The sequence below is a fragment of the Lepus europaeus genome, chromosome 14 (genome assembly GCF_033115175.1).
Source record: "Lepus europaeus isolate LE1 chromosome 14, mLepTim1.pri, whole genome shotgun sequence".
NCBI lineage: Eukaryota > Metazoa > Chordata > Mammalia > Lagomorpha > Leporidae > Lepus > Lepus europaeus.
In genome coordinates, this window is record NC_084840.1 from 1,152,009 (window position 1) to 1,168,385 (window position 16,377).

Sequence of the window (16,377 nt, forward strand, 5' to 3'; positions counted from 1 at the left end):
AATTTACTTTAGCACAGGTTTCTTTAAAACAACAGACTTTCAGTTTTGAAAAAGTGCTGTTTTCCTCACACTGTAATTTGTAATATAAAATTTGTAATATAAAAAATTAGAAATGCTTAATGAGAAAACACTAAATGAGGTTTTAATTTTTATCAGTTTTTAATTTTAAAAAGTAACTCATTCTTCATGGAGATACAGTAATAGCCCCTACTCTAATAGAACATGATAAACATGAAAAGAAATCAGGTAATAACTGATAACAGAACAAAATAAGGTGAGATAGCGTAGCCTGAGTGGGTGGGGATGACCACTTAGCGAGAAAAGACTTCTCTGAACACTGAGGTCACCACTCGACCAGCGGAGGCCCACTGCGCTTAGCCATAAGCATAAAGCATTCCAGTAGCAAAATTATTACACTCAAAACCAGGTTAGTAATTTCTGGGCATGTGAGAGCCAGTGTGGCTGGACTGCCACGTAGCAGAGGAGGAGCTGGGGTTGGAGGAAGTCAGGGACGGTCTTGGATTTATAAGCCATGCTTACTGAACTTCAGGTATATCCAAATCTCCAGAGATTACCTGCCCAGCACGCCAGGTGATGCCACTGCACCTGGGCCTGGCTCCTGCCTTGACCAGCAGGAGCTGGGTCCTCAGAGCAAGCAGCATCACCTGGACAGTTCCTAGAGCACATGCTCAGCGTAGCCTGGACCTACTTACTGAGTCAGGAACTTGGGGCCAGTCTCCGTGGGAGTGATTGTGATGCATGCTAATACTTAAAAACCAGTGCAAAGTGGGAAAAACGATTTAGGAAAAGATTGCACAATTGCCCCCAAGGTGCTCCAATGTACCATTTGTACTTGTTTTCAACAGTTTGTCTGATTTCCAGTCTAAATGCTGGGGATAGGGTCTGCTAGCACAGGTTGAGTGTCCCTACTCCTTCTATCCAAAATCCTTCTCCAAAATCTGAAGCTTTGAGAGCGGACGTGATGCCGCAACTTGGAGATCCCAGGATACTTCATGTCCTGCACAAAAGCTGATGAATCATGTACCTTCAAGCTGTTTGGGTAAGGTTTATGTGAAACATAAGTGAAGTTCATGTTAAGATTTGAGTCCCATCCCCAAGATGTTGTATTACGAGTATGCAGATATTCCAACATCCAAAAAATGTGAAATCCAAAATGCTCATGATTGCAAGCACTTGGGTACGGAATACTCACCCTGTAGTGTATAATACAAGTCCCGCCCTTTACTGATTTGTAATCTGAGGACACAGAAACGCACTCGTGGGGACACCTGTCCGCACCACTTGGGACAACCACGTCCCATGCTGGAGCCCCTGGATTTGAGTCCTGGCTCTGCTTCAGATCCAGCTCCTTGCTAACACGCACCCTGAATGGCGGCAGATGATGGCTCATGTATTGGGTTCCCCCACTATGTGGGAGACCCGTGAGTTCTGGGCTTCTGGGTTCTACTGGGCCCCAGCCCCAGCTATTGTGGACATCTGGGGAGTGGGCCAGTAGAAGGAATATATTTCCTCTGTATGTTTAAAGTACATCCAAACAACAAAGATTAAAATGTAGAGTTCCAGGGAAAACTTCATAAACATAAACTCACTGACTGACTACGCAAGGTAAGAAAGGAGGGCTCTAAGGTAGGATTTCTAGAAGAAAAAAGAAATTGGAAGAATCTCACCTATAAGTTATTGCTATTAATGTCTCCATCAGCTTAAATCCTTTCTTACCACTTTGAAAGACTTAACAGTGTTTTGAATAGATGCTGTTAATTTGCCTTACTGCCCAAAATATATTAGAGATCTAGTCAATGATAGATCTGGAATATAAGAACAAAACCTGTCTACTTATATTCAAAGTTACTTACCCGAGTTTAAGTTGAAATTATAGGCTATGAGCCATCATTTAATGTTTTATTTCTTGTATGTTTGTGTTCTGAATCAATGACATTTAATACTGAAACTCGTATTTTAGTGCCTTTCTCCTCATTAGCTGCAATTCTCATAACAAGTCTACATACAGAAACCAGAGAATACCTTCATATTTACTCCTCCCAGGGTGCTCTTGGAGCTGTCGCTGGTTCTGAGGTTGTTACAGTGATGGATCTCATTCCTCTCCAGAATGGCTATGCTCCCAGGGTAGAGTTCAACACCAGCTCCCTGCCAAGTGGACACAGGGAAACAGTCGGCAAGCCACGGAGAGACTCCTCCCCCCCGGTGAGCACACTGGGACACGGGTGCATACATACGGATTCCTTCACAGACACCCCGGCCGCTGCTCCCACCCACGTGAATGCTCTATCTAGAGTACAGACACCTTCAGTGTTCCAGTCGTTTAACATAACCTCGTGCAAATCCCTGGTGAGTTTCCTCATCATAGTGGAAGTTAAGCCAAGTCCTGTGGAGAAAGCTCCTCTTTCTCACTCAGTTCTCCAGCCCACTCGGGACATTCGTGACTGCTGCCTTTTGGATTATTCAAAACACTGCCAGAACTAATCACAAGTCTAAGAACCTGCAAGTAGCTTTTTCTGTGTTTCATAACCATCATATAACTGACTCATGACCTGTGTTATATACACTGATTTCTAACTTTTTTTTAATTTTTATTTTTAAAACTTTTTTTTTTTATTAGAGTTAGTGAGAGAGAGAGACAGAAATGTCTTCCTTCCATTGGTTCACCCCCAAATGGCCACTACAGCCAGAACTACGCCGATCCGAAGCCAGGAGCCAGGTGCTTCTCCTGGTCTCCCATGCGGGTGCAGGGCCCAAGCACTTGGGCCATCCTCCACTGCACTGCTGGGCCACAGCAAAGAGCTGGACTGGAAGAGGAGCAACCGGGACAGAATCCAGCGCCCATGTGGGATGCCGGCACCACAGGCGGAGGATTAACCAAGTGAGCCACGACACTGGCCCTGATTTCTAACTTTTTAAAAAATCACATTTAAAGTAAAGCTAAGGGGGCAGGCACTGTGGCTCAATGGGTTAAAGCCACAGCCTGCAGCACGAGCATCCCATAAGGGCACCGGTTCAAATCCTGGCTGCTCCACTTCTGATCCAACTTCCTGCTAATATGTCTGAGAAAGCAGCAGAGGATGGACCAAGTGCTTGGGCCCCTGTACCCACGTGGGAGACCCAGAAGAAGCTCCTGGGTCCTGACTTGAGCCTGTCCTAGCCTTGGCTGTTTTGGCCATTTGGGGAGTGAACCAGTGGATGGAAGATTCTTTCGTTCTGCCTTTCAAATAAATAAAAACGGAAAAAGAAAAAAAAAAAAAAAACAGCTAAGGGCTGGCATCGTGGCACAGAGAGTTAAGGGGAAGCTGTGACAGTGACAGTGGCATCCCATTGGAGTGCTAGCTGAGTCCTGCTGTTCTTCCCATCCAGCTCCCCGCTAATGCTCATGGGAAAGCAGCAGAAGATGGCCCAAGTGCTTGGGAGACCTGGATGGAGATCCAAGCTCCTGGTTTTTTGACTTGGCCTAGCCCAGCCCAAGCTACTGCAGCCACTTAGGGAGAGAACCAGCAAGTCAAAGAGTCATCCTAATTTTCTCTCTTTTTCTCTCTGCCTTCCAAATAAATAAATCCTTTAAAAAAAAAAAAAAAACAGTTCCCTACTCTGGGCTCTGCAGTTGACTTTCCTAAAAGTACAGTGACACTGGCCTGACGTACACCCATTGCTGAATTTAACTGTAATTCTATCAAATATTCAAAGTCAGCTCTCGCCCCTTGTTGCATGGGCTCGCTCAGGGTTGCTGTGGTCACGTGAAGCCCCACGCTCTGCAGGGTGCAGTACCTGGGCCCCCGTTATCTCACTGTCTGTGACTGTCAAGGCGGCCCCCGTGAGCACACACACTCCTGTTCCTTCACATTTTAGCACGCAGTTCTCCAGAGTCAGGTGGCCAGACTCCACCACCACAATGCCATCGACTGTGCCTTGTTGTATCAGAGACAGATGCATCAGCTTAACGTTGTCGGCTTTGGACACCACAAAGCTGTCGTGAGAAGGCTCGGAAGTGATCAGGATGTCCTCTCGCCTGCCAACTCCTAGTTCACAGGGACGAGAACACACGGCCAGTTAGCCTGCAGGATGTTTCAGTGTCTGCCATTGTCTTAACAATTGCGGATGTGATTATTCAGTTGTTAGCCAAGTAAATACCTAACTATGATGTCATATTTCATCTTTATTCTGCTGCCATGATGGGAAGATCTGCGTTATGAATGGGCCTATGGATTCTTTCATTATAAATACTCATACTTCCCAATCTTACAATTAACAGTCATGTCCGAGATACACAAAATAGGCCATGGTTCAATAATCGTCAGACAAAGACTAGCAGAGACTCCTGAGTTAAAGTACATATGAGAATATTTCAAAAAGATTGTGGAAATTTTGAATTAATTTGGTGCAAAAAGTTTTGAAATCCTTACATATTTTCTCCACTTTCTATAAACTTTTTGAAGACCCTGGATCATATTGCCCACACAGTTCAGCAGAATACTGCTTCCTACAGTCATCAAAATAAAGCAAAGATTTTGCTTGATTTTGAAATTGATCAGTGAATGTTACTGTTTGAATAAGCTCTGACCCATGAATTCATGCAACAGCTTAAACCCCAAAGTTCTAAACGGCACTAAGTGGGTGTCTGCTTAACCCAGTTAAGATGCTCACAGGGAGCCTTCGGGAAGTGGCTGTGCCTGGACTAGTTTTGAGCCTGTGGTTGAATCTGGTGCTTTCTCAGGAGAGAGCCCGCAGACTGAACGCACAACACGCCCTCCCCCTCTCCATCGTGATGTGTGCTGCTGCCTTGGGACTCTGCCAACCAAGGCCCCGACACCTCGTACCTCCAGAATGAGGAGCTGTAATAAGCTTCTTTTCTGTATGAAGGTAACCTGCCTGCTTCAAGTATTTTGTTAGAGTAAAAAAAGCTAACACTGCAGTTTGGGTCAGCATCTCTGTTCTTGTGGCAAGACAGACAACGGGAATACCTCTACTGTGAAGTTAAAGGGACAGGTACTAAATAAGTTTAGAATCTGCTATTCTGCTTCTGTTTTGGTAGGCCACCATGTGAGCCAGCCTTTTTGAGAAAATGCTGAGTATAGTTTAATGTAGCCTTACAACTCAGATTCCTGCTAGAGTCATGGTGAAGAGCAGTGGAGATAAAATGGTTCTACAAAACAGATGGAGCTGGTAGAAAATGCGGTGAGCAGATGCTACGTGTGAGACACATAAGGTAACTTTTGTGATGTCACTCTGACATTGATCAGGTTAATAACAGTTTATCTAGCATACATTGATTTAAGAAAAGCCACAGAGAACGCGCTGCAAACCCCTTATGACGATGTCCTCAGTGAGCACAGCGAGGTTCGAAGCCTGGTACTCTCCCGGGAAGATGACCACGGTGTCCCCGCTGTAACAGCTGTCCAGAGCCACGTCCAGGTCGCCGTGCTGTTGCAGGAGAGTGTCTGAGGACAAGCCCTTCACCTGAAAAAGCAGACCAGGTGCCCCCTTCAACAGCAGGTACGCCGAGCACGCGCTTCCCGGAGCACTGACACACGCGTTCCCTGAGTGTTGTCAGTGCCCCCACACGAGGACGTGGATGGCTTCCTCACAGTCACCATTTCACTGCCAGGAATGCTGGGTGTTTGAACATTAAAGACGGGATCCCCTCCTAAGCCTCACAACAGTTCTTGGAGGTAAGTGTGGTCACTGTTGTGCGTTAAGGAGTTGCGGCTCTGTGGGATTCACTGAGCTGCCCACAGACAGCTGGGCTCGGCCTGACTCTCTTTCCTACAGGCTACTTCATTCTAGCAAAATGACCCTCTAATTTTGCTAAGTCAGCCAAATTTTACATACGAAAGATCCTGGAGCTGAAGACAAAAAGCACTAACACTCTGCAATGGGCATAGCTCCGTGGACAGCAAAGGGCTTTGTAAAATTTGGAAACTAAAGTGCCCATTATGTTAATCCAGTGGAAAACGGCACTAGTATTCACATACAGTCTTCTTATTAAAAAACTTAATATTTGTTATGACTTGTTCTAAGAAATAAACAGAATGTGAAAGCATAAAGAAAACATTAATTTGCAAGTTTTGCCATATAAAACTCTAGATAGCTGTTTCCTTTGAATGTTTCCCCATGCATGTATTCATGTGTGCGCCCATGACCGTAGCATGGCTGAATGCAGCTTTGAATTCTGATTTTCTTCATGTTACTCTTGCACCCGGATGCTTTTGCAGTCTGTTTCAATGGTTACTTCATAGTGCATCATACAGATGGACCATAATTCATGATTTTCTTTTACTTACCTGGCTTATTATTTTTCAACATTATGGAAAGACTACAACAAGTAGGCCTTAGGATCACCTCTGGTTATTTTGGGTGAATTACGAGACGGGGAACTACTGAGTCAGCATCTCAAGGCTCTTGGCTATCCTTGGGCAAACTGTCATCCAGGAAAGTTTAACCAAGTCAAAACTGGACTGAGTTTGTTCATTTTGCTTCAGATTCATAAATATGAATTTAAAAGTTATTTAATAGTGGTTTTTAAAATTTATTTATTTGATAGAGTTAGACAGTGAGAGAGAGAGAGAGAGAGAAAGATCTTCCTTCCATTGGTTCACCCCCCAAATGGCCGCTATGGCCAGAACTACACCAATCTGAAGCCAGGAGATGGGTACTTCCTCCCAGTCTCCCACGTGGGTGCAGGCACCCAAGCACTTGGGCCATCCTCCACTGCCCTCCCAGGCCACAGCAGAGATCTGGACTGGAAGAGGAGCAGCCGGGACTAGAACCCGGCACCCGTATGGGATGCCGGCACCACAGGCGGAGGATTAACCAAGTGAGCCATGGCGCTGGCTCCTGAATTTAAAATTTAAAGTATTTGTCAATTTAATAGACAAAGTGGTCTGCCTCATTTTAATTTCCATTTCTTTGATAAGCAAAAGTGAAATCTTTTCCAGATATACATAAAACTTATACAATCCATACTAAATCAGCAAACCTATAGATCCATGTATGTGGGTATTACACATTACATAGTCTGCTAATGTTGGAGGTGGGATAACCTCTGCAATAAACAGAAGAACTCTGAAGCCCTTTCATTTATATTTTCTTATTCATTGAAACAGCAGAGATGGGGAAGATTAGTTTAATTTTGGTGCCACTCAATTTGAGGTGCCAGTGGAGTCATTAAAATAAAGATATTCAGTAGATGATGGACAGAAGGGTCCTAGCAAACAGGCAGAAACACAAGATCGCAAGAAGAAAACCAAGAGCAGCCAAAGAGATGGTCAGAACACCTGAGACTAAGGCGTCACAGGAGGAGGAAGCTGCTGTGGTGTCAGGGAGCAGTCGGCCACGAGGAGGTCCCCAGATCAAGTCCCAGCTGCTCCACTTCCAATCCAGCTCTCTGCTGTGGCCTGGGAAAGCAGTGAAAGATGGCCAAAGTCCTTGGGCCCCTGAACCCTTGTGGGAGACCCGGAAGAAGCTCCTGGCTCCTGGCTTTGGATTGCCACAGCTCCAGCTGTTGTAGCCATTTGGGGAGTGAACCAGCAGATGGAAGACCTCTCTCTGCCTCTGCCTCTCAAATAAATAAATAAAGTTTTAAAAAGGAAAAGATGCATTACAAACAAACTTCTCAAAGACAGAGAGCCTTGTAGGCAGACAGGAGCAGCTGGCTGGGTAAGACTGACAGCTGATTTCTCATCAGAAACCATGGAAGTCAGAAGGCAATGGATGATCTATTTAAAGTGCAAAAGAAAAAAAATTGTCAGCAAAGCATTTTTTTTTTTTTTTGACAGGCAGAGTGGACAGTGAGAGAGAGACAGAGAGAAAGGTCTTCCTTTTGCCGTTGGTTCACCCTCCAATGGCCGCCGCGGTAGCGCGCTGCGGCCGGCGCACCGCGCTGTTCCGATGGCAGGAGCCAGGTGCTTATCCTGGTCTCCCATGGGGTGCAGAGCCCAAGCACTTGGGCCATCCTCCACTGCACTCCCTGGCCACAGCAGAGAGCTGGCCTGGAAGAGGGGCAACCGGGACAGGATCGGTGCCCTGACCGGGACTAGAACCCGGTGTGCCGGCGCCGCAAGGCGGAGGATTAGCCTGTTGAGCCACGGCGCCGGCCTCAGCAAAGCATTTTATGTTCAGAAAACTAATTTTTTAAAATTATTTATTTGTTTGAAAGGCAGAGTTATAGAGACATAGGGAGAAAGCGAGAGAGAGAGAGCGCTTCCATCTGCTAATTCACTCCCAAAATGAGTGGCAAGGACTCAGACACTTGTGCCACCTCCCACTGCCTTCCCAGGCACATTAGCATGGAGTTGGAGCAGAAGTGGAGCAGCTGGGACTTCAACAAGCAATCACGTGGGATCCTGGTGTGGCAGGTGGCAGCTTAACAAGCTGTACCAAAGTGCCAGCCCCAGAAAACCCAGTCGTTAAAAATGAAGAAAAAATTAAAAGTTCTCAAGTCATCTTAACAAAGTCTGGACACACTAAGTGCTGCTAGAAGTCCTTCAGACTTAAATGGACAATAGACAGTAAATCAAAACCAAATGAAAAAATAAAAATTTCCAGTAAAGGTTAACACATGTAAATATACAGCAATAGTACTATATTTTTGATTTCTAACTCCTATTAGTTTAAAAAGCAGTGTATAAAACAATAATTATAACTATCAACAGGCAGACAATGTACAGCAGTATAGTTTGTGATGACAACAGGGGAATGGAGCTCTGTGGAGCACAGTTTTTGTATATTATTGAAGCTAACTTCACATCAATTCAAACTAGATGAAGGATGTGAGTTGTAATCCTCTCAGTGAACACCAAGAATGTAATAAAAAAAATACACAAAGGCCGGCGCCACGGCTCATTAGGCTAATCCTCCGCCTTGCGGCGCCGGCACACCAGGTTCTAGTCCCGGTCGGGGCACCGATCCTGTCCCGGTTGCCCCTCTTCCAGGCCGGCTCTCTGCTGTGGCCAGGGAGGGCAGTGGAGGATGGCCCAAGTCCTTGGGCCCTGCACCCCATGGGAGACCAGGATAGGCACCTGGCTCCTGCCATCGGATCAGCGCAGTGCGCCAGCCGCCGCGCGCCTACCGCGGCGGCCATTGGAGGGTGAACCAACTGCAAAAGGAATATCTTTCTCTCTGTCTCTCTCTCTCTGTCCACTCTGCCTGTAAAAAATAAAAAAAAAATAAATAAAAAATAAATAAATACACAAAAGGAAATGAGAAATGAGTTGAAATGATACACTAGAAAAAATGATCAAACACCTTTAGAGGCAGTATTGAATGAGCTTAAAAACAAAAAAGATGACATGCAGAAAACAAATCAGTAACCACCTTAAACCTAGTGGATTAAGATCATCAGTTAAAAGATGGAGGCTGGGGGGCCGGCACTGTGGCGTCATGGGCTGAGCCTCCGCCTGTGGCACCAACATCCCATATGGGGCCTGTTCTGGTCCCAGCTGCTCCACTTCCAGGCCAGCTCTCTGCTGTGGCCTGGGATTGCAGTGGAGGATGGCCCAAGTGCTTGGGCCCCTGCACCCACATGGGAGACCTGGAAGAAGCTCCTGGCTTCAGATCAGATCAGCTCTGGCCATTGCAGCCATCTGGGGAGTGAAGCAGTGGATGAAGACATTTCTCTCTGCCTCTGCCTCTCAAATATATAAACAAATCTTTCAAAAAAAAAAAAAAAAGGTGGAGGCTGACAGAAAGATAAAGAAACATAATCCAATGTGATGTGTTGCTGTATTCCTCACCCATAGATAAAATAACAAGTAGAAAGGCCGGCGCCGCGGCTCACTAGGCTAATCCTCCGCCTTGCGGCGCCGGCACACCGGGTTCTAGTCCCGGTCGGGGCACCGATCCTGTCCCGGTTGCCCCTCTTCCAGGCCAGCTCTCTGCTGTGGCTAGGGAGTGCAGTGGAGGATGGCCCAAGTCCTTGGGTCCTGCACCCCATGGGAGACCAGGATAAGCACCTGGCTCCTGCCATCGGAACAGCGCGGTGCGCCGGCCGCAGCGCACTACCGCGGCGGCCATTGGAGGGTGAACCAACGGCAAAAGGAAGACCTTTCTCTCTGTCTCTCTCTCTCACTGTCCACTCTGCCTGTCAAAAAAAAATAAATAAATAAAATAAAATAAAATAAAATAAAATAAAATAAAAATAACAAGTAGAAAATACTTTGAGATGAGAGAAAATTAAAACACAACACATCAAAACTTGACGCAGTGGAAGCAGATCTCAGAGTGAAATTTATAACAGAAAAACCTACAAATTAAAACAGAGATCTTGTGGGCATTTGGCATAGAACTCAAGATGCCACTTGAGAGACCTGTGTCCCATGTTAGAGTGCTGGGGTTCAAGTCCCAGCTCCACTGCTAATTCCAGCTTCCTTCTAATGAGCCCCCTGGCACCCCGGGAGGCGGCGGGTGATGGCTCAGGTAAGTGCACCCACGCAGGAGACCTGGATTGAGTGCAACCTGGCCTAGCCCCGGCTCTGGTGGGGTTTGGGGAGTGAGGAGATTGGGAGATGTCTGTCTGTCTCTCCCTCTCTCCCTCCCTCCCTCCCTCCCTCTCTCTCTCTCTGCCTTCCAAATAAATAAAATGAATAATTTTTAAAGTTAGTTAAAAAAATCTCAAATCAAAAACCTAATTTTATGTCTTCAGAAACTAGAAAAGGAAGACCACACTAGGCCCAGAGCTCACAGAAGAAAATAATCAGGATTAAAGGAGAGATCACTGAACTCCTAAACTCAAAAACAGAATCAGTGAAATCAGAAGTTGGTTTATTGAGAAGATCCACAAAACTGACAAACTTTCAGCCAAACTGGCTAAGATAAAACAGAAGGCACAAATGACTGAGTGAAAATGAGGACGTTGCCGTCAACTTTATGGAAGTCGTGATGACTTTAGGAGTATTCTGTGAACAATTGTATACCAATAAAGATTAGGAACCCAAACTCCTAGGGACATATAAATTTCCAAAACTGACTCAACAAATAGAAAATCTGAACAGATGACGCTGATAATCAAAACCTTCCCAGCAAAGAAAATCCAGGACAAGGGCGTTTCACTGGTAAGTTCAACCAAACATCTAAAGAATTAACACCACACTAGCCAGAGGCCCAGATGAAAACCACAGACCAATCCACGTAAAATCCCACAATGAAATATCCCTAGAGGTGGCAGACTGGAGAAGCAGCGTTTGACAAAGTCCAACAGTGTTTCAGGATTAAAGAAAAAACACTCAGGAAATGGGATGGGGGGCTTCTTCACACGATAAAGGCAGTTTATGGAAAGCCCACAGCACCACCACACTCAGCGCTGAGAGCTGACAGCCACCCCAGGTGTTGTTTTCTAGGGCTGCCGTTACAAAACACGATGGAGCTGGTGACTTCAGAACCAGACGTTTTTCCCACGAGACGGAGCTGCCAGCAGTTTGGTTTCTTCCGAGCCCTCTCGGCTCCGGTGGCTTCCTCGGCACCTGCTCATCTCTGTGCATAGCCTTGCTGTCACCTTCTGAGCCCAAACCCCAGTGGCTGCATTTTCACGTCATCGCCTCTTTAAAGACCTGGGTGCTGGGCGCTAGGAGCTGCCAAGTCTTCTGGTAAGATCCCTGAGGGCAGGAGAAAGACAAGGGCGCCCACCTGGACCACTGGTGCTCAACACGGTACTGACGTTTCCAGCCAAAGCGACTGGCAGGAGCGAGAACAAGCAACTGCGCAGGAAAGGAGGAAGCAAAGCCAGCACTGCATCCCGGGGCACGAACAGCAGGGCGGCCATAGTGAAGGCGTTCAGCTTTGTGGACGGGACGCTAGGGCACACGTGATTACTCACATGGGTCTAACTCCCTATGGGATAGAATCCACTACTCTCTCTTACAGATCAAGGAATATGAAATAACAGGTAACTTACTTAATTTCACATAAATAGTAGGAAGCAAAACCTTTAGTCAAACTCAGATTTTTAAGATTCAAGGCCTGTGTCTTGGGGGTTCTTGTGGCATCATGGTTTAAGGTGCTGTCTGCAGTGCCAGCATCCCACGTGGGCGCCCATTCAAGTCCTGGCTGCTCCACTTCCCATCCAGCTCCCTACTGTGGCCTGGGAAAGCAGTGGAGGATGGCCCAAGTGCTTGGGCCCTGCACCTGCATGGGAGACCCGGAAGAAGCTCCTGGCTCCTGGCTTCAGCCTCGCCCAAACGCGGCTGCTGTGACCATCTGGGGGGAATGCAGTGGACAGAGATCTCTAATTCTGCCTTTCAAATAAATACAATAAATCTTAAAAAAAAAAAAAAAAAAAGCAGGCCTATGTCTCCACTGCCACACCATACTTTTTCCACAAAACTCTTTGGAAAAACATAAGGAAGGAGCCACAGCCCAGAGACCTGTGCTCAACAAAGAGTAAAGCACTGTTCCTGACGGGCCTCGAGCCCAGGCACCGGGCTGCACGCTCCCAGAGGCGCCGGGGCCCTGCACCTGCTGTCAGCGGCAGAACCGAGCCCAGGCACCGGGGCCCTGCACCTGCTGTCAGCGGCAGAACCGAGCCTGGCTTTACATCCCTCGCGTGGACACCAGCCTGGGGCACACATTCCATCTCCCTCTTCTTAGAGCAACCTGGCAGGAGGAAACATGTTCTGAGGCGGTCTGCAGCCTGCCCCAGCGACACAGTTGTCACATGGCCTCAGGCTTAGCGGCACACAGCGTGCTGTGACCAGCACTGTGAAGTGAGGGGCGGGCACTGAGCAAGGCACCTGGGACGGTGGGTAAGGGCGAGGGGCACAGCTGTGACCCCATGGACCGAGCCCTTTGTCGGCCTCTGTGGAGGGCCGCGCTGGCCTCTTGCCCTCGGGAGACTACCTAGAAGATGAACACAGGATACCAAGCTGCTCATGGATAAAAATAAGACTTTTCTCACCCTTGGGTGGGGAACTCAAGAAAATAAAACCAGAACAGATTGTAAAACAAAAAAAGTAAAAATAAAAATTATAAAACGATTAGAGATAAGAGCAAATCATGGCTTACTTTTACAAATAGGTGTTTTAAAAGATGCTGGTGATAGTCAAATAAGCAATTGAAATCCATAGTAGACCTGATTTTGACGGCAGATGAAAGACAGTCCAAAAGGCGGCTTGCCCTCTCGCCACTGCGCCCCAGCCCCGGGGCCGCCTCTAGTTCTACGCAGGCACCACTTCCTGAGACCACAAGTGCCCGGCGCCACCATGTGCCATGCAGCAGCTCGGTGGCTCGATCAACAGTAAATACTATTCCTTCTCAAGCGCTGATTTCAGAGAGAGAGAGAGAGAGAGAGCCAGGAACAGTACTTACAGGGCCTCCGGAAGGGGGAACCTGCCAGTTAGAAAAAAGGCAGGGTGTCAGCAGTCTAACTGACAAGGCCGAGAAGGTCTTTTTCTGCAGAAATGACAGGAAACTGATCCCTGGAGGACGCCTAGTGGCTCATCCCGCAGAGGAAGCGACCCAGCTTGCAGCCTGCTGTGGCGTTCCTTACTGAGGGATATGACTGAGATAAATCCCAGGAAGTTATCACCCACAGCTGGGGAGACGGTGGTGCCGCTCACGGAAACAGAGCTGTAGAACAGACATTTGCGTAGACGTGGGCGTGAGCAGGGGGCAGTGGCACACCTGGCTGGGGCCGAGAACCAAGGTGTGGTCTCGGTGTGCATCCTGGATCCCAGGAATACACAGGAGGTTATGGGGGAGATGAGTGCAGGAGAAAGACACCAAACACTTGGAGACCGTAGAGGGGACAACAGCGACTGAGAGAACAGAAGACAGGAAAATACAGAGACAAGGTGAGAGATGCGAGACGCCACTGAGAAGCTGGCGGGCTGCCACAGTCACTGTCGCAGGACGTTTTTGCTCGTGTCTGGTGACATTTATATTCGTCCTGTAGGTTTCAGCTACAATTGCAGCCGCCTCCGGTCCACGCTGCAGCCACACTTGAATGTATAAAGAGCCACGGCTGCAGGTCTCGCATCTGTGGCATCGTCACCTTAGCAACCAGCAAGGTACCTGGCAACAGGGTCAGTCCTCAGCGGACGGCCCCAGGCTAACCACTGGGAGGAGGCTGCGGGGGCTGCTTTTCTGACCGGTACAGCCGCAGGTGCATGAACAGGAACAAGGCGTGTCTTACCATCTCAGTCGTCATCACTTTGGCGACAATATGTGTTATCGTCTTTCCGAGGTCTCTCTTTCCTTTCCTACGTCTCAGAATTCTTGGGAAAAAAGGTCCATGAACTCTGCAGTTGAAAATATTTGTTATTAAGTTAACATGGGGAATGCTCAAACCATCCTTACTTAGTAAATAACAACTTAGCATGAGCACCTGGGAGAAATCGGTTTATTGACTGGGAGCTTTCTGACCGTACGAGCCACTTGAGAGCAACGCGAAGATCAAGATCTAGTTAACTCCATGTCCAGCCCCTAAATGTGAACTCGTCCTGTTACTGGGCTGTAGCTGGGCACCCACTGCCTCAGCTCCCTCGGGCGTGGGAGTCCCTGCTGTCTGTCCTCTCGGAACCCAGAGGTTCAGACTCACACGACACCCAGCACGGGCCTGGGGAGAAGCAGGTCTTGGAACACGCCTCGTTGTGGAGACCACGTTCAGCTGGCAGGTGGTTTCCACAGCTAAGTTGGCCGTGTCCTCCCGCAGAAGCAGCCTGGCTTCCCAGCTGTGTTTGTCCCGTTGCTGCTCAGCACTGCCAGCAATCCGCTCTTTCCCGTCTCTCAGTACTTGTCCCGAGTGCTCTCAATCATGTCTGCCTCTCCAGCAGAGAGTCCGGAAACCGTCAGAACAGCCACTGACTGACAGGAGACAGGACGCACCAGTCGCGGCCTTAGCATTAACCCTTCGGCTTCTGTGGCACTCTGATTATTGCTTGATGCAAAGGAGGTGTAGCTTTAATACCAGTTTTTTTTTTTAGCTTATTTCCCAATTATCAAATATTCTTTGTGTAGCTCAAGATTTCTAGAAAGTGTTTCTAACAATTTCCCATGCAAGTTACTCAGATTTGAATCTCAATATATTAGCAGTGTCCTCCAAAGCAAAAGTTTGGCTAAACATTACAAAATCAAGCCCACTCCCCATTTCCACACTACTTAACTGAGTGGTCTCAGTCTTGATAAACAGACCGCTCCCCTGTCCACCCGTGCCACCCCGTTACCTGCCTCGAGTGGCGTCCTCAGCCTTCCAGGACCTGAGCAGTTACGTTCTCCTGGCTTAGAGCCAAAGGTAAGTCCAAGATTTCTCAAATCCAAGCTACTGCATGTGGCTTACGTGCAGCTAAGAATTCCCCGTGAGCTGTTCCATGCAGTCTCCCCCGAGCGCACACTTGGTTCAGTCACCGTAATCAGATGCAGCGCGCCCAGCCCGCGGACGCCTGCCCTGGCGCACCTGTGCAGCCAGGCCCGCATTCCGGGGAAAGCCCATCTGCTTTCTGCCATCCTGTCTTCTCGTTTTAAATTCACAGCCAAAGTGAGCAAGAGGCGCAGAGAGCTCCCGTGTGTTCCTCGCCCTCCACCCACCCGGCGGCACACCTGCCCCAGCGGAGGAGCCTGCCTGGCGCATCTCCATCCCCGAGTCCGTGCGTGACAGCAGGGCCGGCTCTCGGTGCTGTCTGCTCCGGGAGTTCGGTCAAATGGGTGACGAAAGGTGCAACCCACGCTGGCCTCGTGCGGGGCGGATTCACGGCCTTGTCTCCCCCTCCCCAGGAGCCCTCTGACCGCCTCCATCGTTCTGCCCTGCGTGGAACGCCAGAGCTGGTACCACGCATGCAAGTGCCCAGCACGTCTCTCCCTGCCCGTGAGTGGCGCCGCGCGCCTGATCGCCACGGAATATTCAGGCTCTCACCCCTGCAGCACGGCTGGGCTGATCCAATCGCTTCCTTGCCATAGGCCCGTGCACAGTTCATGTTTCCACTCCAGTCAGCTTGGGTAGATTGGGTCTCGCTAAGCATTTGCCCGTGTAATCTGGGTTGCTTACTCTGTGGGCTTGCTTTATTCATATGGCTTAAAATTCTTTTTAGGGGCCGGTGCTGTGGTACAGCAGGTTAAAGCCTGGCCTGCAGTGCCGGCATCCCATATGGGCACCGGTTCAAGTCCGGCTGCTCCACTTCTGATCCAGCTCTCTGCTATGGCCTGGGAAGGCAGTGGAAGATGGACCAAGTGCCTGGGCCCCTGCACCCACGTGGGAGACCCGGGAGAAGTTCCTGGCTCCTTTGTTCGGATCAGCACAGCTCCAGCCATTGCAGCCATTTGGGGAGCGAACCACTGAATGGAAGATCTCTCTCTATCTGTAAGTCTGGCTTTCAAATAAAATAAATAAATCTTTTTAAAAAATTAGTTGAGTAAAATCCCAGCTAG

General features: G+C 48.3%; 1 protein-coding gene and 1 long non-coding RNA gene across 2 annotated transcripts in view; one reads left to right on the forward strand and one right to left on the reverse strand.

The window, feature by feature from the left end:
• The window catches only part of SHCBP1L (SHC binding and spindle associated 1 like), a 33,265-nt gene that overhangs the window by 324 nt on the left and 16,564 nt on the right, over positions 1–16,377 (reverse strand). The window contains 4 exon segments of the mRNA XM_062211466.1: positions 2,044–2,166; positions 3,796–4,046; positions 5,331–5,484; positions 14,150–14,255. Coding sequence (XP_062067450.1) covers positions 2,044–2,166; positions 3,796–4,046; positions 5,331–5,484; positions 14,150–14,255 — 634 coding nt within the window.
• LOC133773925 (uncharacterized) lies at positions 183–12,443 on the forward strand. The gene is made up of 3 exons (XR_009867980.1): positions 183–5,520; positions 5,633–5,696; positions 10,667–12,443. It is a non-coding gene; the product is annotated as an uncharacterized LOC133773925 (long non-coding RNA).